At 38.5% G+C, this 26,686-nt stretch overlaps 2 protein-coding genes across 3 annotated transcripts; one reads left to right on the top strand and one right to left on the bottom strand.

Annotated features, from left to right (window-relative positions):
* Positions 1-27: 27 nt before the first annotated feature.
* On the top strand, positions 28-9,317 carry slc37a2 (solute carrier family 37 member 2). The gene is made up of 18 exons (XM_061085910.1): positions 28-551; positions 1,639-1,720; positions 2,173-2,263; positions 2,598-2,676; positions 2,770-2,905; positions 4,007-4,083; positions 5,015-5,181; positions 5,321-5,358; positions 5,465-5,605; positions 6,155-6,245; positions 6,354-6,416; positions 6,531-6,616; positions 6,713-6,761; positions 7,329-7,402; positions 7,513-7,591; positions 8,309-8,406; positions 8,543-8,607; positions 9,058-9,317. The coding sequence occupies exons 1-18, from the start codon at positions 493-495 to the stop codon at positions 9,071-9,073; spliced, it is 1,491 nt and encodes a 496-aa protein (XP_060941893.1). The 5' UTR covers positions 28-492; the 3' UTR covers positions 9,074-9,317.
* Positions 9,318-14,328: 5,011 nt separating this feature from the next.
* pou2f3 (POU class 2 homeobox 3) lies at positions 14,329-24,890 on the bottom strand. 2 transcript variants are annotated; one of them, XM_061086529.1, is made up of 12 exons: positions 24,842-24,890; positions 20,252-20,280; positions 18,968-19,066; positions 17,994-18,099; positions 17,815-17,903; positions 17,477-17,653; positions 16,555-16,696; positions 16,292-16,425; positions 15,917-16,081; positions 15,303-15,345; positions 14,921-15,035; positions 14,329-14,371 (listed from the first exon to the last, which is right to left on the bottom strand). In XM_061086529.1, exons 1-12 carry the CDS (start codon positions 24,888-24,890, stop codon positions 14,329-14,331), a joined length of 1,191 nt encoding a protein of 396 aa, XP_060942512.1. The 2 variants fall into 2 exon arrangements, with proteins under 2 accessions (XP_060942512.1, XP_060942513.1); XM_061086530.1 differs by having other exon boundaries at positions 17,994-18,096.
* Between the last annotated feature and the right edge of the window lie 1,796 nt (positions 24,891-26,686).

The raw sequence follows: 26,686 nt of genomic DNA, 5'->3' as shown, positions 1-26,686 counted from the left end.
GGATGATGAGGGGGGGGGGGGGGGCAAGTCACGTGTCCACCAGGAGGCTCCGTATGGAAAACAGTTTTGGATGAAACACGTTATGCTCTAATAATAATACAATTCACGTTTCTATTCTTACCGGACGCGTGTTCCCGGCGCGCGGAGGGAGGCCGGCTGTCTGCGGAGAGGAGCTTATAAACCCGCCGGGCAGAATGGAGACCTGCTGGATGTCCACGGAATGTATCTCCCCACACGAAGCCAAACGACTGCTGCTCTATTCTTCTAGCACATAGGGTCTACCTCTACCCCCAGTGTCGTTCACCCGAGTCAACCCTGAAGGTCCGGCTCTGTTTTTAACATATATCCACTGTTATAACCAGGTAATAAGCAGCTGGTTTCCCCCTGTGGTTAGTGAGTAAGCTACAAGTTAAACTCGAAGGACATGTCTGGGATCCAGTTGTGAGTCTTCCTGTTTTTTTTGTGGACAACGGACTCACGTTTTCCGCCAACATGAAATCGCCCCTGGCTCCTGGAATACGACTCCTCACGTCGTTTTCTCGGGACAGCTGGTAAGTTTCATTGATCAGGTCCAGTTCCCACTGTTCTGTCCCCAGCAGCCGGCTAGTGGCACCTTCCTTACACGAGGGCAGCCCGTGTGTTTGTGTGTTATCTCCCTTTGTTAATGTTTAGCCAAAGCACGTATATAAACTCACCGTGTGTGGATCTGTGGTGGAGCTCTTCATTCTTTATTCATTTTACCATAAGACCAGTTTCTGTGCGTCGATACATCACGTTACTAACTTGTTATTACTGCTTGTTTCCTGTACCTGCTCCAGCTGCGAGGATCGTCCCTCACAACAAACTCCATTTGCTTATAAAAAGTCTCATTTCAGAGCTTCCTCCCCTCATCGACACATTGAATCTTTAGAGAATCAATGTGCTCATCAATACATTCAGTATTTAAGGAATCTGCAAAGAAACGAGGCACCTAAATAACATCTCAGCCTGTGGTGTTGGTTTTCACTGCCACCAGGATGAAACGACAACTTATTTTTTATCATTATTCTTACTTTTTTTTAATAATTAAAGTGTAGGCAGTGACCTGGGCCACGCCTAATAACTCTTTGAATTATTATCTGCAGAAGATGCCTTCAGATTGATTTGTTGTGTCCAACCAACACTCAGAATCCAGTGATTTGTTTATTTACTATAAATCAATACAGCAAATAGCCTCAAATGTACACATTTGACAATCTGGATAGATACATAATGTTTCTGGACTCTTTTTATTCCTCCTGTTGTAAATTCACTTCAAGTATGCTTGGTACACAAGTTCACTTCAGAATAATGAATAGCTTGTGTTAATGGAAATTCTGGGAAGGAACGCTGACGGGGGTTTATTACCATTAGTAAGATGTTATTACACAAGGGCCACTGCCTTATGCTGCAGAGATTATGTGTATGATTCAGGGACTTACATTGAACCAGGATTTATTAAAGTGATATTGTTACTTTAATCCATACATTAGTATTAATATTAAACATAATTCCCAGTATGCACACAGCTGTCTGCTTATGTTTGTATTGATGTCAATGGTGTTCATGTTCAAGGCTCTTGTACTATGACATGTATTTATTTGGATCTTTCTCTTGCAGTTATCGCACTTTTATTCTTTTCCTCACCTTCCTCTTCTACACCTCCTACCATCTGTCACGGAAACCTATCAGCATTGTAAAGGTGACTATACAATTTAAAAGGATAATCATAAACTAACCCTTAACCCATCTAAAAATGAAGACAATTGCTAGTGTTCTGCAGTGTGTATGTCTTTACTTATCCAATGTGATTTAGCAAGTTTTAATCAGAAACAAGCATGTTGTTTAGCCTGTGCACATCATTCATGCTTAAGCCATAATTTGTTTGAATGCTCAAAAGTGGATTTGATTGTTTAGAGTTGTTTTTAGTAAATGGTCTGAGAACTTGGAACAGCTATGTATAGTCTGTTTAGGCTCCACAGTGCCTAATTTCTCATAAAAGAAAAATGCAAAGCACAATTATGTACATTGAACAAAGGCGCATCACGAACCGGTGAATGTGACAATAACTAAATGTGTCACTTTTCCTTCCACTGTTGTTTTCTTTACAGTGTTTCACCAGTCTCTGTCAATATTTTTCTTTCTGATCCATAGAGTGAGTTGCACAGAAATTGTTCCACAGTCATTCGACCTACAGACCTCAACATAACCAACAATGCTACCTGGTGTGACTGGGCTCCCTTTGGTGAGTCTTTAAGTTCCTTAAGTTGTCATCTTGTCATCAAATGCAACATAAAACCTCAAGCACCAGCTAAACCCTTCACTGCCTATAGATAATCATATATTTTAATATTCGATAAAGAGTATCAGTATCAGACCTGATAATTCTGTTACCATCTACCTAAGGCATCATATAATGTTGTGGATTCAGGCACAGGCTCCACATCACTGCAGACACCTTGGTTTTAATTCCGGTTTGATTCCAGAGCTTGACCCTGCATTTCAGCTGTCATAGTTTTTTGTGTTGTTGGGTGGGGAGTTGAAGAAAGATAATAATTGTATCTGTGTCATCTCTCTAGACCAAGACAACTATAAGGCACTGTTTGGGATCTTGGATAATTGTTTCCTGGTTACCTATGCCATCGGCATGTTTTTCAGGTTTGTATGTGCTGTTGCTGGAAGTCCTTGTTTGTTGTTTTTGTCTGTGGGTGAATGTTACATTAAGCTTTAATAATTTTCTTGTATCAACAGTGGAATATTTGGAGAGCGCCTGCCCCTGCGGTACTACCTGAGCGTTGGGATGCTGCTGAGTGGATTGTTCACGTGTCTGTTTGGCCTTGGTTTCTACTTGAAAATCCACTCATTGTGGTACTATGCCATCATCCAGGTAAACATACAACACAACAAACGCATACTTTCTTTTATTTTTCTTGTTGGTTGTAAACATAGGGGGCAACTCTTAGATGGGTTTGTCTGATCTGTTAGGTACAGTGTAATAGTATCAGTTTATTGTTATCTCATAACCAAAGTTTAGCTGCACACACACACACACATACTGACCAGGTTTAGTTGGTCACTCAATTCTATAGGAAATTAAAGTTGCTCCCTGTGTGTATGCACACTCAGTGGCTAAGTACAAATAAAATCATTAGGTACGTTCGACTTGATGCAGCGTTGTGCAGGGCGGACTTAACGTGATGCATGCTGGTCCTAACACAATGCATGCTGGTTAGAATCCAACGCTGCCAGGTGTCACAAGGTCACCTGCATCTAATTTTCAGCTGAAAGAAAGTTCTAAGTGAACTTCGTGCAAAAACACAGTTTTTGTGTAGTGTCCTTTTGACCAGTAGTGTCCACACCCATGCACTGAGATTCAGAGTGTGCCTCATGGTGGGAATCAAGCTCTGACTTGTCACCTTGCCTAATCATAGGCACAACAGGCTGAAAACTAGAAACAGAAACAAGAAATTATTTCTTTGTCATTGCAATAAACGCAATGCTCTTCTCAACTCTGACGTGTTAGATGAGCTTCACAAGACGCACCCCCGTTGTTACATTCCACAAGTTAACTCGCAACCTGTTGAAGACTATTAATAGAAATATTTCTTGTTCCTCATATAATTATTAATCACACTTACACCCGTAATGTCCATAAAGAAAAAATCTCTATTTGACATAAGAGATCAAAATCCAATATCTGAGGGGGAGCTCTGTGGGCCAGTAAAGACTAATTCCTCATCTCTTCCCTTTGAGAAATGTAGAGATCTCGTGGTTGCTTAGTCAGGCTTTACTCACATCTCACATGACTCACATCTGCATCATATGACTGCAGACATATGTCTGGGCTTATAACAGTTTGGTGAGAGAATGCTAACACTGGTCTCCTAATACCCTGTATAGAGTTGGAGAATTTGTATTAACGTTATGATGCTTTGGTTCTGTAAGTTAACACAAGCTGGTGTCTCCTTCTGTTTGCTTCACTCTGCAGGTGATGAACGGGCTCGTGCAGACCACTGGTTGGCCGGCAGTGGTGGCCTGTGTCGGCAACTGGTTTGGAAAGGGGAAGTGAGTACAGTTGGAGCAGACCCGCTGACCAGACAGTATTCAATACCATTTTTTTTGCAGCTGACTGACAAACACGTGCCTGTTGGTCAAGGTCTCATTTTGAAAGCCCAGTGATTGAATGAACTCAAACTGGTTCAACTGCTTCTTGACAAAAGTAGAACTACAAGCACAGTAGAAAAAACTTGAGAACACATGACTTTGTGAACAACAGCCTCACGCCCATCTGAATGGATCCCAGCCATTTCAGTGTCTGGCCTGTAGCTATAGATTGTGTTTACTTGCACGAAAGAAACCTTGTTACACAGCGAGATCAGACATGTTTACATGAGCTGTAATAACCTGGTTAATATGATATAACATTGTAAAATGTTCTGAGATTCAAATCTACCCAAAATTATGCTATTTAAAAAAATGATTTCTTTAGCTTTAATAGTCAATCGGTTTTGGAGCATTAAAGATTTGGTTTTGAAATCCACTTACCTAATGAGAAGATTGTTATCAACCTCATATCTATGTGTGAAGTATGGCCTTGAAGTTCTCAGTATGGATTAGCATGAAGTCTGCCAACAAAGGAAACTGCTTTCCTCACTGTGTCCTAAGGTCACCTATATCTACCGCCACCTAATAGCTTTGTAACAAACACATTATATCCCGTCAACAGCTTGCCCTATATGCAAATACAATTATGAGTTCTGTGCTCAAACTTGATTAAGGCTGTCTTCACACAGACACTTGTCACACTGCCTGACAGATTCATCTTCTTTGCCACATGTCGAATCTTTGAAGGAATATTATAGTAGAACACAAAAAGGATTAAAAGTCTGTTTAAGAGTTTAAAAAAATCAAAAAAAAATCATAGCAACACCTTTCAAATGGTAGACACCGTCTTTGCGTGCTTGTTTTGATCCTGTTTTGTAATTTTGCTCCTCAGACGTGGATTCATCATGGGAGTGTGGAACTCTCACACCTCAGTGGGAAACATCTTGGGCTCCCTCATCGCTGGAGTCTTTGTCTCGTCAGCCTGGGGAATGTCCTTCATTGTCCCGGGCATCATCATCGCCTGCACTGGGGTCCTGTGCTTCTTCTTCCTGGTTGAGAGTGAGTTTCTGTTCATCAGACACACACACACAATCACAGACCCACATCCCCTTATCACAGGGTCATATTTATTATGCCAGCATTTCCAAGCCACTGTAAAAATACGTTTCTGATTCCCATCTTTTCTTCTTCTGTTCAGAACCTGAAGACATTAACTGCACTCCTCCTCAGCACCATGTGAGTTCCATCAGAAACATTTAGTTTCTAATCAATCAATTAATGAATGAATTAATAATAAGTAACAATGAAACAGCTTGAACTTTTGCATGTGTGTGCACTTTAGAGTGATCAGGACAGCGGGGAAGTGGAACCGCTCTTGCAGAACTCGCCCCGAACAGTCAACGGGTCCATCTCCAGCGAGCCTCCAGCGATTGTTGAGGATCACACTGAGGCTATTAGCTTCTGTGCAGCTCTCAGTATACCTGTGAGTCAAAGCAACTCTTTTTAACCATAGAAATGTTTGGTTTGATTGATCTGGTTGGATGATTTTGAAACGGGTTGTTCTGAATTATAATTACTACTTAAAAGTTTATAAACGACAAACTAACAATGGACATGTATTCAATATTTTGAATTTTTGTTTACACTTTGTATATACAATATGTGAAGGATTTGAAAATGTAAACCTTATCACCCTCTGATGGCGGTAATGCGAACTACACAGTGACAGATCTGAACAACCTTTTTGCTGGTTTAAAAAAAAAATCAGCTTTTAAGACACTGCACTTATTTTAAAATCATTCAATTAGAATTTTTTTACACTTTTATGTAACATAGTGGTTACAATCTGGAAGGATCTGTCTGATCCAGCTCCGTAAGAAGTGAGAAATCCCACATGTGCTCACTTTGTCTACTTTGCTGCAGTTAATCAGAGCAGACTCACCAGGAAGAGGTCTCTTCCTAACACATGTTTAATGTAAGCGACATGGGAAAGACTCCAGAGGTTTTCATGTTGTTGTTGTGTCTCACACAGGGAGTGATGGAGTTTTCTCTTTGTCTGTTGTTTGCCAAACTGGTCAGCTACACTTTCCTGTACTGGCTTCCTCTATACATCTCAAACGTTGGTCAGTGTTAACCCACTCTTCTTTCTCCAATTATAAAATGTTATTTTTATACTATACATTTTATATATTTTCATCCCCATCATCCTAAAGCTTGTTTTTCATTTTCAGCACATTTCGATGCAAAAGAGGCAGGAGACATGTCCACACTGTTTGATGTTGGAGGAATTGTGGGTAGGTTGTGAGCCTTGACTGATCGGGCGTATCCTATTATCTGAAAGTACTTATTTCAGGTGCAAAGGTTTGCCAGGAAGATGTAATGTGTCTGATTATGTTTTAATTGTACAGGAGGCATCATGGCAGGCGTTGTGTCTGACTACACCGGTGGAAGAGCTACAACCTGCTACGTGATGTTGATAGCTGCCGCCCCCATGGTCAGTGTCACCACATAAAATAAGCAATAACTTTAACATTAACAATGATTTCCATCTTTGCATAGATCGTAAAGGAATTATTTGTTCATGTTTCAGCTTTTCCTCTATAATAACATTGGACAAAGGAACCTCGGTACTACAGTTGGTAAGTCTCTGTTTTTAATACTCATTCATCTTAATGTTAATTCCGCTATTTGATAGCTCTTACAATAAAAATGAAGTTCTAAGACAAAGCTGGAAATTAAGGTTCGACAAATACACACTCCTACATCTCGTCTTCATATTTTAACTATTTTATATATATTCAAAGCAGGAGCATGTCTTTTCTAAAGTCTATTCACACTTTGTTTTGAAATATTTCAGTGAGAGAGAAAATACGACACTGTTTTGAAATATAAATTTACAGGAAATGCCACATATTTAATGAGGCAATGGTTAAGATTCATGAATCATCATATCGTTAAAGCAATAGTAACAATGTTCTCTAAAAACTGAAATGATTGTGAGATGAGATGAATCATGATCTTGAATCTTATTCTGCATGTATTTGTGCCTATAGGGCAGATAGTGACAGCACCAGTCCATGATTTGAACTGAAAGAAGAGTGATCCTGTTTATAAAATGAGAATTATTACAAAAATGTGTTCTAAGTACAAGTACATGTGAAAGTTGTTTTTAGCCATTCTACTTAAAGCTGTTTTTCCATATGTAGCTATGCTGCTGGTGTGTGGAGGCCTGGTGAACGGACCATACGCACTCATCACCACAGCTGTATCTGCAGACCTGGTAAGAAGTGATGCATCTTGGGAAACGCTCTGTTGTATAATCCCACTGACATGTAGTGGACATAAGTGTAAAACACTGTTGGTATTGACCTGATGTGTTTGTTATAACAGGGAACCCATGAGAGTCTGAGAGGAAACTCCAGGGCCTTGTCGACAGTCACAGCGATTATAGACGGGACTGGTTCAATAGGTACGTGTGTTTAGAGCCAGAGCTGCAGAGATTCAGCATCTCACTCTTAAGTTTGTATTTTCAATCACTCTTTTAATGTCCCTCCTGTAGTTATTAGTAATATTAACAATGGATCAAATCAATATTTGCAAAAACTTGTTGGTACCTCAGCTGTGAATCCACTGTGGGCTAGGTGCTCAGAAACAAACAATGCATTGTCAGTCTAAAAATATACAGATACTTATTTTGCATTAAAGATAATGATGCATATTGAAATTCATTCCATAAATCATACCTGACATGTTGGCTGATCCGATCACATGTGAACAGCTCTTAAGTTCACATTGTCACTTCACTCCTGGTATTAGAATGAGCACTGAATGTGACTCCAGTGGAGAATTCAGATCAGATTCAACTTTTTTGCTCTATGGGCAAATAAATCAATCATAAATCCTCCCTTTTGTTTTGCGGCAGCCAGTAATGAACTTGTTGTGCCAACTCTGCTGGAATTAAAAACAAGTCAAAACAACACAGACAGAGAGTCTGCAATTTTGTGATGCTGGTCATTTGCTTTCATACCAAATATTTGTATTCTTCCATTTTCCTCCTTTTGTATTGAACATTTGCATTCTCAGCACTTTTGCATTTATAAGTCTAAAAGGTTGAAGGTTGTTGATGTCACTTATTAAAAGTGTCAGCAGAGGCGTCACTGTTTTGACGTTGGTGTGTTTTCTGCAGGAGCTGCACTGGGTCCTCTGTTAGCCGGTCTGATTTCCCCCTATGGCTGGAACAACGTCTTCTACATGCTCATCTCTGCCGATGTCCTGGCCTGCCTGGTCAGAAACCCCTCATCTCCTCTCTCACATCATGCTCACAATTTTCATACTTGTTTTAGATGATTGAATCGTCTTGAATATATTCCTGTAGCTGTGTAACAACAGCCCAAATGACACGTTGTTTCTTTTTCTTCAGTTTTTGTCCAGGCTTGTTTACAAAGAGGCTCAGGGTTGGTGCAGACGAGCTCCCCGGGTCAGAGGGTCAGTATCTACAGCGGCTGTGGTTTTTCCAAACTAAATCTGTTTTTATAGTCATGTCAAAAAGTCCCCCTGCGATTATTGTACACCTAATTTTCAACTGCACCCTGGTCAGATTATCAAAGCCTGACAACAACTACAAATCTGTGATAGCATGGAATGATATTTGTGTTATCAAAACATCGTCCCACCATTTTATCATCAGCTGCTCGGAGGGCATATTATATCCGCTCGTTTTGTAAATACAATGATGGTTGACAATGGTTGTCAAGCAATCATCACCACTGCCAGCTCCCGGCGAGAAGCCACATTCAGCTGCAGAGAAAACTTACATATATCACTTTTATATAAGGAGTAAAATAATAATTATATTGTATTTTGATTTAATTGTATCTCTTACTCTTCATATTCAAAGTAATTGTAAATTTGATTATTTTAACCTTTTTATTACAGGTTCAAAGAAATCTGAACTACGCACACAAACAAACCAGGAACCAAACACACAAAGAGGGAAACAAAGCTTATGCTGATCTGGTACAGTGGACAAACGTCTTTCCATTGAAGAAGTCATCAGTGGAAAGTTCGAACAGACGATTGAGGCCTTCTTCTTATTGTCTAATAAAAGACAGTACTTTTTTATGACTAATCCACTAATTCTGACTTGTTTTCATATTCTTTTATCATTAAAATGTATATATTGTGCCTTTTCTTAATTTTGTCGTTTTCTGTGTTCTTGGTCACTGCATCCTCACAGTACAAAACACAGTACACATTATAACACAAGAGGTTATGGAAGAACGTCGCAGCCTGTTGACGATAAATTCGATTTTTGTGTACGTCATTTAGTCATTATTAAAGGGTGTTGATCTTCATAGCTCAGTACAACACTCTTCTCATGGCCGATAAAATCAAATGTAACAAAAACAGAACCACTCCCTCTGTGTGGTGTGGGGCAAAGGACAATCAAATCAAACCAACTCACTTTCATCAATATCAAGCACAATGTGTCCCATAAAGCATGTGAGTTAAAACACGAGCTGTACGAGAACAAGCTAACATCTTGTGCAACTTCTGAATTCATTAAAATAGTTGTGAATACCTTTCATGCTTTTTTCAACTCCAGAAGGTTACTCTTTACTAGGGTTGCAAAATTCCGGGAATATTCAAAGTTGGAAACTTTCCATGGGAATTAACGGGAATATACGGGAATAAACGGGAATAAACTGGAAATGTTGTGGGTAATTTATACTAACTGTATTTACCTTTTCATATACAGACATAAATATAAACATTTTGTTTTGTCATAGGCTGATTTGAGCCCTGTGGAAACTTTGGGCACTTGACTATATGCTTCTGCATCGTGTCATTCTTAACATAGGTCTTTGCACAGTATTTGCAAAGGTACACAGCCTTTCCTTCTACATTGGATGAGGTGAAATGCCTCCACACATGAGATAGTGCACGTGGCATTGTTCTGGAGAGTAAGATGAGAAAAAAGTTTGTAAAAAAACGCTAATGCAATGCCAGAGATATAAATAGTTGGCCAAACAATTGGAATCTTCTGTAAACATATTTTACAATTGATGGATAAACGTATGGAAATAGGCTAGATGAACAGATGAACAATCCTCAATCAGCATGCTAATATATTTTCCCCAGTAATATCATCGAAACTGACCTGACTAGTCCTGCACACTACAGCAGGCCTCAATAGCCCTGCTGTAGTGTGCAGGATGCTGGGAATTATCTGTGCATGTGATGGAAGAATGCACAGTGGAGGGTTGAAAATCAACGTGCAGTGTGTGCTGCATTCCATACATCTTTAAAAGTAGAGTTTTGAATGATGTTTTTATTGCTCAGCATTTAATTTGCGTATTTTTTTTTTTTTTTCAAAATTCCCGAGCTAAACTTTCCACCCCTACTCTTTACTTTGACCACCTCCATTTAGTATTCATCAGCCGCATGTTAACATTTCATTTATGTAACATACTTCTAGTTATAAGGAAATATTGTATTTATTAGTGTTATTTTTATTATGGTAAATGGATATGTATTTATATAGCAGTTTTCTAGTCTTGATGACCACTCAAAGTGCTTTACAGTACAGTTTCACATTCACCCATTCACACACACTGCATCTACTTGCAGCACTTTGTTTTTCTATGGGGGCTATTGAGGGTTCAGCATCTTGCCCAAGGACACTTCGGCAGCAGATGGTTCAGACTGGGGATCAAACCGCCGACTTTCAGGTTGGAGGACGACCACTCTACCCCTCAGCCACAGCCGCCCTATTACCTACAGGTAGAGGCTGGTGTTTAAACACATAATGGATAATAGTATAGTAAAATACAGTTGTAGTGACATTTCCAATGTTATAATTATCAACAATTATGTTGTGTTAATATTGGGGCTGTCAAACGATTAAAAAAAATTAACTAATTAATCTCACATTTTGAAATTCATTAATCTAGATTAATCGTGATTAAAAGTTGGTTTTTCTTCTAAAGACTAAATCTTAAAAATTAACCAGTTATCACTTCAGACAGCGTGTGTTTTAGACACTGTTGTTTAATTGTATTTTTTTTTAAACACAGAGCTGTGTTTTCAAAGAGGCTCAGGCCTATAACTCCTACATATAAAGTGGTAGCCAGGTATTTAAATATCATGTATGATGAATTGTGTAAAAAAAAAGAAGAAAATCCAGCTGAGAATATGCCTGTTAAACATTCAAATGAACTAAAAGATAAATGTGAATTTGATTACAAATAGAGAGTAAAGTGTTTTTAGGCCCAGGAAGCACCTTGGGAAAGGACAACATTCCCTGCGTGTCCTGTTCAGAGGATTATACACTATTTCTGTCCGCCATGCTCCATGCTAATCAAAGTCGATATGAGCTGCTACTCGAAATGAAATGTCTCAACAACCTCTGGGGCAGAAGCTGTTGACTCATGACTCATATCTAACAAAACCAAAACATGAACACAGTGATTATTTGTGCCGGTTTTCCCCGCCGTCGTCAAGGACAGAGAACTGTGTCGAAGGTGTTGTGTGGTCAAGTTGTTGATCAAGTTTGCATTGTGCCCTCACCGCTACCGATTCAAGGACCCCGTTGCCGTCATGGGTCAAAACCTCGGGGGGAAGGCGGGAAGGAGCAGGGTCACGCAGCAAGAAGTCATTTCAGCGAGAAGTAGAGGGATAAAAGCTGCTTTCAGGAAGCTGATACTGACTAAATCCCCCTCACTATTTATATCTTTATTTCTTCCTTTCCTCTTGTCCACCCTGGAACTCCCCTCTTACTCTGACAATAAGCTACTTTTATGTGGGAGGTCTGACTCAGCCGAAAACAGAAAAAGAAGAGATTGAAACAAGAGAGAAGAGACGAAGGAGAGGGAGAAAATACATCTCAGCCCATAATCAATTTCAATAGGGCCTCACTTAATATTATTAGTGACTGTCAGTCCTCGGGCCCTAATAATGATTCATCAAGTATATATGTTCATAATTTTACTAAAGTAAGAATTTCATGACAAGACTTTTCTGTAACGTGGTGTTCGTACTTTTATTGAGGTAAAGGTTTCTTTCAAAACACAGTTATACAACAAAATCCGGAGCCTGTTCAGAAAGTTTAGACAAAAGTTTTCATCAAGACTTTCTAAAAATATTTTGTTGAAAATAATCTCTTCCTGTTGAAGTAAACATGTTTGTCAGGTGGTCCTCGGCACAGAAAGCAACAGCTCGATTTCGTTATTTGCATCGTTTCAAAGAAAGAACGTCAAACCCAGGTCACACACCTTCTGTTTTATGACAGTGAAAACAAGTTTATTATGGTCCCTGGAATTAAGAGTCAAACTCGATTCCCTGAGACTCAGGGTGGAGCTGGTTCCACTTACAACAGTCAAAACAGAACATTATATGACATTATAATTATAGTGGTTTTATTAGATGACTACATTTCACAAGTCTCCTCGCTCAGAGTTCCTTATCACTGCAAAACGTTTTTCTAAAATAAAATAAAATATACAAAGGACACACAGAACAAAAATGTATTTAGCAAAAGGTTAAATAAACAGGCAAACAAAAAAGATCAGCCAAACCTGGACTTAACAGCTGAAAGAGTTTTTATGAGTCTCTGTGCTACACGGAGCTCGAAAGAGAAGCCTCCATCAGAAGCTCTGGGTTTGACCAGCAGAGGTCGACAGGAGACGAAGTCAATATTTTTCTCACAATCAGTAAATCACATGAAAACAACAAACCCAAAAATGAACTGATACTTCTTGCATGTATCGTCTGTGTAAAAGAAAACAGACACAGAAATTAAACCTTTATTCATCACTAAAATATGGCTTTAGATGTGTATTTCGAGCCAGTCCCACATACACCAACTGGCCAGAAATACTCACTAGAACAAACACGTGTATTCATCCGCAGCGGAAAATAGTTCCCAACAAAAAGTTTGCTCCCATTTGAAAATTGTTTGCCTTTAGCAACAGGGATCGGCTGTTGTAGGAAATTCGTTTTTCATGAGATTTGTTGACAATAGTGAAAATATATAACAATAGAACCTTTTAACCTGGTATTCTCTGCAGGTGACAGAGAGCAAACTGATGAGTGACCTGAGTGAAATCTACGGATTACCGAGCCCCTGAAGTCCCATAGGAGGATTCTTTTTTTTATTTTGTGGGACCAAGAGACACCATCAGACAGGTTGTAAACAAAATATTAAGTTAGACAATTGTATTTTGCAGAAAGAAAATCTAAATAAATAAATAAAATGTTGACAGTTGTAAATGGTTTCAATGCAGACACTGAATTCCTGGTTCAACTGTACATACTGTGAATACCTGGTCGTGCACACACAGTTTTCTTATCGGATCATGTTTCTTGCCCCCATTTGCTTTTGTTATGCGATGCCAGCATTTTCTCTTCATTGAACAATTACTCTGGTGAGTAAAGTGTTATTACAACTGATGCAAAAAAACAAAGCTTGAATTTTAATAAATTAGAGTAATGCGTATTAGAATTATTGGTGGTGTATTACATCGGTCACTAAAAGATCTTTTTTTACACCTGTTACGAACGGATGAAAAATCTATTCAATCCTTTGGTTGTGATATTTTTGCATAAGTATATATTTTTTCTTAGTGAGACCGGCAGGACGCAGTAAAGGATTGCATCATAACTGCTAACACACCACTACAACACAAACATTTAAACACATCATAACAGTAACAAGAGCAATCATTGTAGTGAACCTACGGAGCATATTGACACAGAGGCTGCTTCCAGACCTGCACTGAACTCTGGACTTGAATCCTTCAACATTCAAACAGATTAAGTGACAGTTGCAAATTCAAGCCATAACCATTAAGACCCGAAGGAGACAATTCCCAGCAACGTTCTCATTCTGCACTTTTTCTGTGTGTGTTCTTCATCTTTGTGGCTGATCTGAGCAGAGAGTCACATGAACACAAATCTAACAGCTGGAGGCTTTCAGAGCGAGCGGGAGCTAGAGCGGGAGTGTTGACAGACGTTTGGTGGTGTTGTTGCACTTCTCTTGTCTTACGTGTCCATCTAAGGTTTAAGCCTGTAGCTGTAGCCCTGTTCAGAACAGGGATACTGTGTTACTTTGTCAAATTGTCAGTGTACAGCCCCCTCTCTCTTGAAAAAAACAAAACAAAACAAATAAAGATCTTGAAAAGCTTCATGTAAAACAGTTGGTGTTTTTCAGTGATGATACGCAGCATGATTCCAGGAGCGGTACCAGGAGCTGAAAGGCCAGAGGGAGGGTCAGAGGATTATTGACTTAGACAAATAGAACTGGCACAAAACTGAATTGAGCATTAACCCTTGAACATTCATGTTAGGAAAAAAGGTTACGTAGATATGTTATGCAGAACGTTTTGGAAAGCAGCCAGTTAAAGTTCCTTCCTGTTTTCAGTCTGTCGGATAAACTAAGCTAATCTGGTAACGACAACAGCTCGTAAACAAACAACACATATCTTAATGTAAATTCTGTTTTGAAACGTCACACAAAAAATCTTTGTGACAAACATCAAGTGAAGTCTGGTCTGGATTAAAGGAATGGAAAAAAATGCTGTAAATATAATAATCAGCAATGTCTCCTAAATATTAATACTCTGCTGTAAAAGCCAACCATACCCTGCATAAACATACATTATATAAATATAAACACTGTTAGAAAGAAAACAACAAAATTTATTTAACAATATATTGAATTAGTTTTAAGTTAAAACCAGTTGCAAGTTATAAGCCTCCACTCTCCAGGGTCTGCTGTGCTCCGGTGAGTGTCTCTTACCCTGGTGTGCCGTAGGAAGCTGGGTTCACCTGAGACGATAAAGATCCTGAGACTGAGGACATGCCGTTGGGAGAAGCTTCACGACTTAAACTGTTTGGAGACGAATTTGAGGAAACTGGAAGGAAAAGTTCAAAACATTTGCTGTCAGCGAACACAAATACCTTTTACCATGCATTTTAGAATCATGTACAAATTAACTCTGGATAAGAGGATAACAGATGAAATGTTTCCAAGGTCAACAATAAACTTTGTTTCACATGCTAATTTTGTGATAGGGGAAGATACATGTATTATTACGCATGGTAACCCCCAGTGTCAGTCACAATGAACTTATTTATTATCAAGTTATTATCCTTAGGTGAATGTAAGAACCAGAACTTACCACCACCTGAAGTCAGAGGGCTGTAGGATCTGGATGCTGAGGTCTAAAACAGAGTGGAAATGTTTGAGATCAATCCTGCCTCACATCGGGACTATAAATATAATTACCTTATAATCAACTACTTACATATTCATACATCACAATACATCTGACGGGATTCCAGTAATTTACAATCGCAATTAACTGTTTTAAAAAAAGGAAAAAGACTACACTCCTCCTCCTCGTTAAAGACGAGACTTTCATTTGGATTTGTTTTTCAGATGAAAAAATCCATATCATCGTAATATATCAGGCTGGTGACTTATTTAGCCTATTTACTGGGTTTTGGTGGAAATAGGCCTCATGAATAAACAAGATATTTTAAGATAATATCTTCAACTCATCTTAATGTCAAAAAAGTAATTGGAAAAAGTGAATTTACCATATTAAATACAATAGGATTCTACTGGTTAAAATGTTCAAGTCTGCTTCCCCAGTTTGAACTTAGCGTACGAGCATATTAGTAAAATTTACTATGACATTCCATTAATGTGTCATTGTGCTGACTGTTAACAGAGACTGAAGCTAATACAAATAGTCTTGAGTGTTTGAGATTGGTGTTTAAGTCGACTAACCATTCTGGAGTTGTAGTTGTGTGATTTGACAGGTAAACTGGTCACTGGGCAGTAGATCCTCTTCTCCTTCTGACGACGATTACAGAACCAAACTCGAACTACCTCTTTCTCCATGCCCAGCTGCTCTGAGATCAGGGTTATCTCCTCAGAGTTGGGCTTCGGGTTCTGAAAAACAAAAAAATGCTCATTATTTCCTCCTTTAAAATATTAGTTATATTAAGATAGTAATATTTTCTAGTAATTATATTAACAGATCAAAACAAATTGTATTTAGACCTGAGGTGTCAAACAAAAACTAAATAACTTATTAATTCCGTAACTTTGAAAAAATGAGCAGTGTCACCATAAAGCTCATTAAATATCGATGGAACTCACATCCAGGAACCGTTTCTCCAGAGTCAGCTTGATGTTCGTTTCGATGCTTGTCCTCTTTTTCCGTTTGCGGCCGTATCCCTCCATCAAGGGCGGCAGAGAGTTGGAGTTACTCATTTGATCAGAGGGGGAGTTCTCTACAAACAAATGTAACGTGGACATTCATCATCCCTGTTCAACATTTAACCATTTTTCACATCAAGCTAGAATCATCAGGTTCTGCAATAAAAACCATGAAAATAAAAATGTTAGTCACTGCATTGTACCTGCGTCACTCAGCCATTTCTCCAGCAGTGGTTTGAGCTTGCACATGTTTTTGAAGCTCAGGTTTAGAGCCTCGAAGCGAGAGATCGTGGTTTGGCTGAAGTCGTTGCCGTACAGTTTCCCCATCGCGAGGCCCACATCTCCCTGTGGTAAAACAAACACACGTTCACTATCATCAGTAAAATAGTCAAAGGCGCCCAGTCATCATCAGCGGATGGATTTTGAGAGTACATGTAGGCGAGCATAAGTAAACACAATAGATTGAAAATACAAGATATGGATACAAATAGCACATCTGTTAACAGTGAAATGTTTAACCACTGTAACTAGACCAGAAAGCGAAGGTACACACATCTGAAATGTTGCTAATAATCTCCCATTCCACTGAGAAGCTGTGTAAAAACAATCTTGAATCTTAAAGAACAAACTAACATATTGTATAATTAAACGGCACAGTAAAACACACTGGACTATAATTACCATCTAGGAAAGAATTTAAAGAGATTTTCATACTTTTACGTCTTTAATATATAATTATACTATAATTTTAATAACCATATAGTAATTTACTATAGAGAATTACCCTGAGAACTGAGAAGAGTAATGTTGTAGGCTGTTACACAGTAAAGCCTCAGACCAGGTCCCAGAATTTATATACAAACAACATATATAATCTGAGGGAGACGTCTTAGACAAAGGACAATAAAAACAAAATCTCCTTAAAGCTGCTGGAAACTTGTTTTCATGTCTTCTCTGAAACATTATAATTTGTTGCATTGAAAAATAACTGAAATATATAAAAGTGTCACATGACTTTGCTAGAAAATTACATGTTCAAGTCGACCTCCACGGCCCACAGGAGAAACTAATGGAGATTCTTTTTCAGTTTTTAAGAAAAACTAAATGGTCCTTCCTGTTCCTCACCTGAGTGAAGCCCAGTTTGATGCGTCTTTGTTTGAATGCTTTTGCAAACTGTTCCAGTTCCTCCAGATCACTGGGTTCCTCCTGCAGTGGCAGTGACAAGTGTTTAGGCATCTGCAGGTGAGACATGTCCATGTGGTTCTCCATGGACGTTCCCACCAGACCAGAGCGACTCATGGCCTGGATCAGACAAACATCACAGGGGGAAAAACACTGGTGTAAAAGAGGCAATGAACAAGGGTACCTGCTGATACCAGTGTGTGACTCAAAAGTAAAGTTGCAGGATATGAAACCGCGTACAAGTAGACAGCACATGTCACATGTAGGTGGTCTGGATTTACCTGTGGAGTAAGAGCCAGTCCAGGTTGGTGCTGAAGAAGACCAGTTTGACTATGGCTTGGAAGTGACAGCAGGTTCTGCTGCAGTAAGGCTGCAAATGGAAAACAGGTTTGTGAGGATTTATCTTTCTCATGCAGCTGATTTGCGGAGTTGAACCACTGGAAGGTTTTGAAGACTGCACCTTGGTGGTTGTTGGGGTTCTGGGAGAGCAGGAAGGAGGAGGGAGATGGCAGGTGGGACTGCTGCATCAGAACCAGCCCCTGCATGGTGTGGAGAGACGTGAGCTCCTGGAGAAAAACAAGATACAGCACCAGAAGAATTAGTCTTAACTCAATTGAGCTTTTGCATTGAGTAGTTCTGCAGTTCTGCAGTGGGGGAAAATACATAGAGAACAGCCCTTTATCTGCCACCAATTCTCACGTATTTCTACTCTACATTAATATTTGTTTTTATGCTTTGTAATTTCTTTATATTTCGATTCATTTAGTTAGTTACTATGATGGTAAAGGTTTTCAATACAAAACATATAATCACATTAAACTTAATCACGACAGATTAAACATCCTCGAGTAAAAAGTAAAGAAAGTGCAAAAAGTTAAGATCAACATTATTAATCCCTTCGGTCGATTAGAAAAAGCAAAAAAGTGACAATCACAGTAAGATGAAGGTGAAAAATGTCTTGTTTTGTCTGACCACCAGTCCAGATACCAGAACTATTTAATTATAAGTAAAGAACAAGACTGAGATATTTGTATACTCTAGTTTCACGTTCAGTAAGATTTAAAATGCACAACTTTTACTTTTAGCAGTGTACTTGTACCTTGTTGTATTTTCAGACCAGTTCTTCCATTACTGCCACCCTGTGAAAACTGATCCCTGATGATACGCTCATATACTGTAAGATGATGTGCTTAGAAGCAAAGTACCCAAACAGCTGAATGATTTAGGCCCTGTTCAGACCAGGTATAAACATGTTGTGTTTGGGAAGACCAACATTTTATGTTTTTACCCAGTGTGAGAAAAAGAGATGTCTTTGTCAATGTGTTTGTGTGCGTCGGTCTAAGTGATCAGATCTCAAGACCTTCAGGACGCGTTCAGACCTGCATTTAACTGACCACTTGTGCTCTGAACTGGGTCTTAGTGTCTGTGTCTCACCCCAGGCAGCTGACCTCCGGGCAACTGAGAGCTCTGTGTCAGGTGACATGTCTTCAGCGAGCCTAGGTGGGGTGAGTCGTGGATGTTCTCTGTCTTTATCTAAGGTGTTGAAAGCAGAAAAAACCCAGTTTTAAACAATATGTTTTATACAGTTGAGAGAATGAGGATCCTAGTATGGCTCAAGGACCAGTTTGGTCACTGAACATTATACAAAGAGTGATGGAGAGTCTTTCCCTCCCCTCGGGCAAGCCAGTATGCAAATACCCCACCACCCAACCACCCCACCCCTGAAAGCTGTGGCACTTCCTGAAAACATGAGCACTGAGAGAACCGCGCTCTGCTGCCAAAAGGTCTGTTTGGAGAAGTATCCAAATAGCTTCAAACTATTTGAGGTGCTTGGGAAGAGGTGGCGCCCATTATTGACATCTGTGCTGAGAGCAGGTTGTTTATCCTGAGGATGTTAGACACCCGAAAGTCAATTCAACGTCTCGGATAAAGGTACATTTAGTCCCCTTCGCTTTGCTCTGGGCTGTTAATATTCCAACTGAGCTATGTTATTGAGTCTGCCAAAGAATACAGACTTACATAAAGTTTTTTGATCCTCCATATTTACCTTACCCACAAATCCCATTAAAAGTTCAAAACTAACATTGAATTAATCCCATAAATGAGTAAGAAGGTCTGATGTGTCTTGTTCCTTTGTACAACGGCTCTATTGTTGTTCAGCAACTTTTAAAACCCGTCACTGAGTCACACAGTTGCACTGGGCAACATGTTCCTTCATTATGATGAACACTGCCCCAGTAGTTTATTTGCAGTCATTCCCAGTGCGGCTGTAAAAATTACTGAGCCATTATTAACAGTTTTAACACTTCATATCCTCAAAACTGTTCCAATAAACAAATATCAATCTTTGGTTAAATTATGAGCAACTTGCTAGGAAATCACTATCCTGAGCAGAAAATAATCCCCAACAAATACACTATTTCAAATACAAATCAGACTTTAAATCAAACTTCAGACGCCGCACTTAAAGAAGATGATTTACAGAAATTGAATGTTAATGTGGGTCTAAGACACATCATTTTTTTAATGTAAAATATTGATCATCAATTTGTTTTGATCCAGGTTTATCCTTAACCGGCTTCATCAGGGTTTCACCCGCTGCTGCACACAAACATCCCTCTTTCTGAACAAGCAGGAAAAGGATACTACGTGTCGAACAAAGAAAACTAAATCCTGCTGATTAAAACCCAAGAAGTGACGATGAACTCTGTTACTCACGTGTCGACTGAAGTTGAGTCCATTTTGGTCTAAATGTAAAAAAGAAAGACAGAGATAATCAGAATTAGGCTCAAATCCAATCATAGAGAGATTTAATGCAGTCTGTTAGCATTGAGTGTTAGCGATGTGTGTTTATATTGCTTTTCATTCTTTTTACAGCAGCAACAACATCATCTTTAAATCATCAGTTTTATGAACGATAACACAAATGTTTTCATTGGATTTGATATAGTTATATATATATATATATATATATATATATATATATATATATATATATAACATGTAAGAGTAAGGACATGCAAAACCTTAAAATCAGACATAAATAAACCTAAATCCAACAGAAACCGATCAATTTGACAGAGGATTACACACTAATCCATAAATAATCATGAAGCAGTAATCCTCATTAATTAAGTTAAGTTTTAAAAAGCTGACAATCATTTGATTAATCAGGATAATTTTAACCAGGTGAAGTGAGTGTAGTGATCTAATAACATAAAAGGCTGTAATTTTGATATTTTGATACTTTAAATGAATTCTCCGGATTCAACTTCAGTAATATTTTACTACCACATGTAAAGGATTATTTTGATATGTGGTTTTGGTGCTTTCACTGAAGTGAATGATCTATTTTCTTTCTCTACTCGTGCTGATTGTCTGGTGTTTTAAAGAAAAGCAGATTACTGGGATGTGAACACACAGGAAAGAATACACAGCGCTCTGTGTCGAGTGTGTGCGGAGCGGACAGGGAGGGAGTGGATGGAAGGGAGAGACTTCATGAAGCTGGATAAAGCTTAATTTGAATGCCAAATAGGGTGACTGGGACTGTGTGTGTGTGTGTGTGAGAGAGAGAGCGAGAGAGAGAGCGAGATAGAGAGAACACGGGAGAGAGAGAGAGAGAGAGAGAGCACGCGGGAGACATAGAAAGAGAGAGGGGGAGAAAGGTATTTGAGAGAGCTACTGGAGACACAATGCAAATACCCCCAACCCCACCTGGACTCTCTCTCCCTCTCTTTCTCTCTCTCTCTGTCTACCATCCCACCTCCTTTCCCCCCCTCCCCCTCTACTAACCCCCCAACATAACCATCTTCATGGCCAAAACTCCAGTATGGAAATGACCAAGACATGCAAATCAGCCCTGAGCCTTCATGCAAGGCTTTATCTCACACACGCATATGCACTGACTCACACACAGACACACACACAGACACACACACACACACACACACACACACACACACACACACACACACACACACACACACACAGACACACACAGACACACACACAGACACACACAGACACACACACACACACACATACACACACACACACACACACTCACATGATTAGCAGACACATTAAAAGGGATTCTTCCGTTAGTCTTCAGGGCAAATATTATATTGTAACTATATACTAACAACCATATGCACACTCCAGTGACCCTAAAAGGAAAAAGCGCTACTGATAATGGTTGGATGTTTGAAGTTCTTATACAAAAATAAATAACCCTATCTTTCTATTTTTACAGTAAATTAAGCAATATGCTGATACATGCATGTGTTTGTCTGTACTTTTTGTTTTTTTCGACAAATTCCATAAAAAGACAAAAATCTACAGTGACTCTGTTTATCTCTCTGACTCAGGTCTCTTTTTTCCTAATTAACACTTGAGCCACAAACACAGTTTCATTTAAAGCATTGTAATTTTTTAAAAATAGCTGGGCCTTGTAGTTTTGTTTTGGGGTTTTAAGCAAAAATTGAACTACCCTTTGTGTGTTCAGTATAGAAATCATTTGTTGTGCATTGAGTTGATTTAGTAATAAAATAATGACTATAAACTTTATTTGCTTTGCACTTTTATCAACAACATTTTAGACAACAATGCAGTTTTACAGCACAAAGGAATGAATTATCAGGATTTGCTTGTATTTATTAGGATCATGTCATTGCTGGTTTTGGTCTTTGCAGTGGATTCATTGAAAATAAGTGTAAGAGCAATAAGTCTTCATAAGCATCAGTACTATTTGGTTTATTTTCTGAGATCTGTCTCATTTCGCCTCTCGATGATTTGTTCCATGTGTGATCTGCTCCTCAGTTTCATTTCCACATTGAATTAAATGACAATCATCAATACCAAAGATTTTTTTAAACATAATGATACACATCAATACACATACTCATTTCTCAAAGCCTGCACACGGTTAGAAAAGAGTATGTGGTAGTGACTGAATTACAACACTCATACAACAGTCCTCCAATAAGGGATTTATGGAGGTTTAAAAGTTCCGTTGATGAGTTTACATTATTCAAACAATTTGTACTGTTTTAAATTCTTAAGATAACTAATGTTACGCAGAGGCTAACTCTGATACTTTTATATGAACTACTTTGCTCATATTAATAAATGTACACTGTCTGTTGTTAAGAAAATAATAATAAATAAAGATAACTTAATAATGTGTGTACAGTATCAGGTTGTCACCGTGATGTGGAGCAGCACGTGAAGTTCAATTATTTTAGTTGAATATTTGTCAAGTTTAATCCTTTTTGAATCAGACTAATTGGCCACAGCAAATTTAGAGAGAAACGTAATGCTAATTTAAAGCATAAGAGCAACATTCCAGCCAGTCACTTTTTGAATAAAAATATCTTTAAAGTCACAAAAATACAGAAACTATCTACAAAATGTTGACTGAGTTTATAAGCAACTTAAGCATAATTCAACATCTCTTGGTTATGTGCAGGCCGTCACTGCCCTCCGTTGAAGAAGGGGAAAGATCTTGGCCTTGCTAATATACTGAAAAAGTCAAGAGACTTTAAGTGGCCAAGCGTTAGTTTTCTCTGCTGCAGAATGTGGTTCGTTACCAGGAGCGCGTGGAGGTGATGGTCGTTAGCCAAGAGCTTCGACCATTGTTGCATTTCGGAAATAAGAGGTTATAATACGCCCTCAGAGCCGAGCTACTTCCCAAAGCTACAGTGACTCCATATTTGTCGGAGCTAGATGGTAAGCATGCTAACTTCACTATAAGGAAAACTGATCAATTTGGCCTTGCTTTACTTTGGTCCTGACAAGTAAAATAAAGATATTTGATGCTCAACATCCACCTCAACTCTTATTGACTTGAATTTGGTGGATAAGAAACTAATTAAATAATCGTTTTAATTAGATTTGTGCAAAACCTACATGTAACCATCATTTTTTTCACAGACCCGTAGGCAGGTACAGATTCTTCTGATCTTGTGGAGCAGCTGTAAATATGAACACGTAAAAGTTAAAAAATATTTCTCATCTGACCGTTTCAATGTTCTGCTGCCTTCTAACAAAATGTTTAACATTTAACACTTATTTTTTCACAGTGTTAGTGATATCGCTCCATGTATGTAGATCAGTTTTCTTTCATTTGTTTACGTTTGTCTCTGAGATTTCTGCCTACACAGACATACTGTGGAGCTGCATTTAGACTGCGATGCTCACAGCACTGAAACAAAAATTTATTTTTTTTGAGAAATGTCCTTGTTACTAGGAATAATCAAACAGTCTTATTCAGCTTAAGAAGATCCACTGATAACAGTAGAAAGACACATTGCTGTTGACTCTTTGCTGGCTATCATTGTTTTTTATGCTTGGAGCACATTATACATCATACACCTCAACAGCAGAACCTAAACAAAAATAACAGACTAATGCATTGCTGATTGAAAATGGGCCATTATGACTGATAAGAGACGCAAGTAACTGCACTGAGGACACCTAATAACATACGAGCAAAATGTCTCTGGAAGATCATACACTGACAAAAACAGGGACATTCAGCACAGACCTTCACTTCTGTCACACGACCATTGTCTCAATAAAAGTTCCACTTTTCTGTTGCTTGTTCCTGGTTTTATTTTACTGCTTGTTGCCGTCCTCAGCCGCTGGGCAGCAAGAATTTTTCAGCAAACAGCCTCAGGTGCATCCTGGTATAGCAACCAACTGCCACCATATCCAACTCTCACGCACACTCACACACGGGTCCCTGTGGTGAAATCTTAAATGTTTTCATGTAGATGTACCAAAACAGACATCATATGGACCAGTATTTGAAGAATGATTCGTGGTTTATCTGGCTAAATCAAATGAAGCTTTAACAAAAACTTTTTTCTATAACCTTGAGTAAATTACACTAGTCAAGTGATATAACCTAAAAAAACAGTCATTGTGTACTAAAATGCTGTGGACACACTTGAGCTGACAAATATCCACTCAGATAATCCGGACAACAGAATAGTACATAATTATACTGATATTCAATATAAATAACGTATAATATAATAAAACATATAATAGTAGAAAATTATAAATGATCCCTTTAAAATATTATTTAACACACAAGTAAGCATCTTATAATATACTCTTCATTTTGAAAAAAAAGTTTAAATTCCACTTTTTCCAATCTATAAGGCAATAAACAAACTTCTGCATCACCAGCAGTGACAGAATAAACACAGTAGAGCAATGCCACACTTCTCCTGAGTCATGTCCACCGAGGTAATCTGTGTGTTCAGATGATTCAGCGGTGAGAGAACGGTGAAATGTCCTTACCTGCCTGTTCACCTGGAGCCTCCGACTGTTCCACGCTGTCTGCGCTCATCTTAATATCTGTAATGATAAATACAGCTGATTTTCCTACCGGATAGTAACTTCACCAGGACAATGAAGCACTCAGGCCACCCAGGAAAATGATCTTGACTATATTCTAATGCGCCCTCCCCTCCACACCACCAAACACACACCGCACACCCCCCTGTGTCTAATTGTAATATTCATAAGTGAGGCAGCACCATAAAGCACCACCACTCTCACTAGACTCTCATTTAAGCTCAGCTCTGTGTGTGAGAGACATGAGACAGTGGAGTTTAAAAAGCCACTGACAAATCTGTATCAGAGGAGGGACCCACCTCAGGTAAAGAGTCCGTGCTGTTCTGGCTCCTGTCGGTGTTCCTGATGATTCAAAAAAGAACTTGTGTGAGAATAAAAAGTTTTGGAGATCCACAGGCATTCATCTGCATTTTCCTAAGTGGAGGAACGCTCCCCTCTGCAGTGCACCCTATACTGGCCAAGGGCTGATTTGCATATGTCTCTGAGTGTCCTATCCAGCTTCAGACTGTTTGCATAAAACAACAATGGGGGCTATACGGCAATTTACTGTGCGTGCGTGTGTGTGGCTGTGTGTGTGTACTAAAAGGCTCAACAGAGTCCTTTGAATGTTAACATGACAAAAACCTGTTGGTTTTCACCTTGACCTCCATACAGCTCAATAGTTTTTAGTGAAGAAGAGAACCAGGTGTCAACTGATATTTAGACATTAAGACAAAAGACACAAATTTTACCCATCTCAGAACATTAGGTGAAAATGGCAATACTTTTTATCTTTGGTCTTTTACCAATAACGAATAAATTTTCTTTTTCTTGCATTAATAAAACTCCTATCTTCAAGGTTCGCAGCTTAGCGCATTTGTTCCCTGACATCATAATGACGTGCACTTAGAAGTTCACATGAAATTAAGTTTAATAACTCTGAAATTAAATTTAATAAAGATAAATAGTATGAGGGTGTAAACATACACATTTGTTTTCAGAATTGTTACAGATTAATTATTTTTGAATTAACAAATTGTCTCAGCAGTTTCAATGGACATGGACATTCTACAAACCAAAGCTTTATAGGGAAATAAGCATAATTATTATAATTACTGTATTTAATATGAATCATTATTAGTATCGTTATAATGCTCTGCTGGCTAAAGTGGAGCTACTTTTACTACATTGTGTTTTATGCTTATTAGAGTTTTTTAAACCGAATCAAATGAAGTAAAACTAAAGGTAATAAACATTTATGATGGAAAATAAGATCACAAAGGTTATTGGTTGTTAGTTTTTCTGTTAGAGGAGTGAGTACAACTATGAAAAGTATCGTTAAAATACGGTTACGGGTGTGAGTAATAGTCATATTTACTTTCCAACAGTCTCATAGGAGATTTGCCCGAGGTGTTTATATATTTATATAAATATGAATAAATGAATATCTTTACTTTGACTTTATACTTTGTTCAAGTAACGGCTTCTTTTTTTTATCTCCAAATACCTCAGGCAATGTTAGTGCAGCAGTTATTTTCATTATCATTACATCTGACCATTGTTTGCTTCAATAACCGATGAACTTCCCCCTGAAGTCAAAGTTAGCATATTCTCCATGTTTAGCTCACAGTCAGAAGAAGTCCTGTCGAGTTTACATCCTTATAAATGTGAGGAAAATAGTAAATATTCACCTTTGTTGAGAAGATGGGAGCAGTTATTCTAATGTCGTTCTTTTTGTATTTAAAATTAGCGATGTCATTAATCACCTATTAAACTCGCCACCGATTCCTTTTCTGCTGATAAACTAAT

Source organism: Limanda limanda, chromosome 14, assembly GCF_963576545.1.
Source record: "Limanda limanda chromosome 14, fLimLim1.1, whole genome shotgun sequence".
Taxonomy (NCBI): Eukaryota; Metazoa; Chordata; class Actinopteri; order Pleuronectiformes; family Pleuronectidae; genus Limanda; species Limanda limanda.
This window is presented reverse-complemented; position numbering and strand designations above follow the sequence as displayed.

Coding starts and splice junctions, on each gene's coding strand:
- slc37a2 (XM_061085910.1), top strand. CDS start 493: ATGAAATCGCCCCTGGCTCCTGGAATACGACTCCTCACGTCGTTTTCT. Junction 2,677..2,769: donor GCCATCGGCATGTTTTTCAG/GTTTGTATGTGC, acceptor TTGTATCAACAG/TGGAATATTTGGAGAGCGCC. Junction 8,407..8,542: donor CCGATGTCCTGGCCTGCCTG/GTCAGAAACCCC, acceptor CTTTTTCTTCAG/TTTTTGTCCAGGCTTGTTTA.
- pou2f3 (XM_061086529.1), bottom strand. CDS start 24,890: ATGAGCGCAGACAGCGTGGAACAGTCGGAGGCTCCAGGTGAACAGGCA. Junction 16,697..17,476: donor TCAAACTGGGCTTCACTCAG/GTGAGGAACAGG, acceptor GTTTTACCACAG/GGAGATGTGGGCCTCGCGAT. Junction 15,346..15,916: donor ACAACTACAACTCCAGAATG/GTTAGTCGACTT, acceptor ACTCTGTTTTAG/ACCTCAGCATCCAGATCCTA.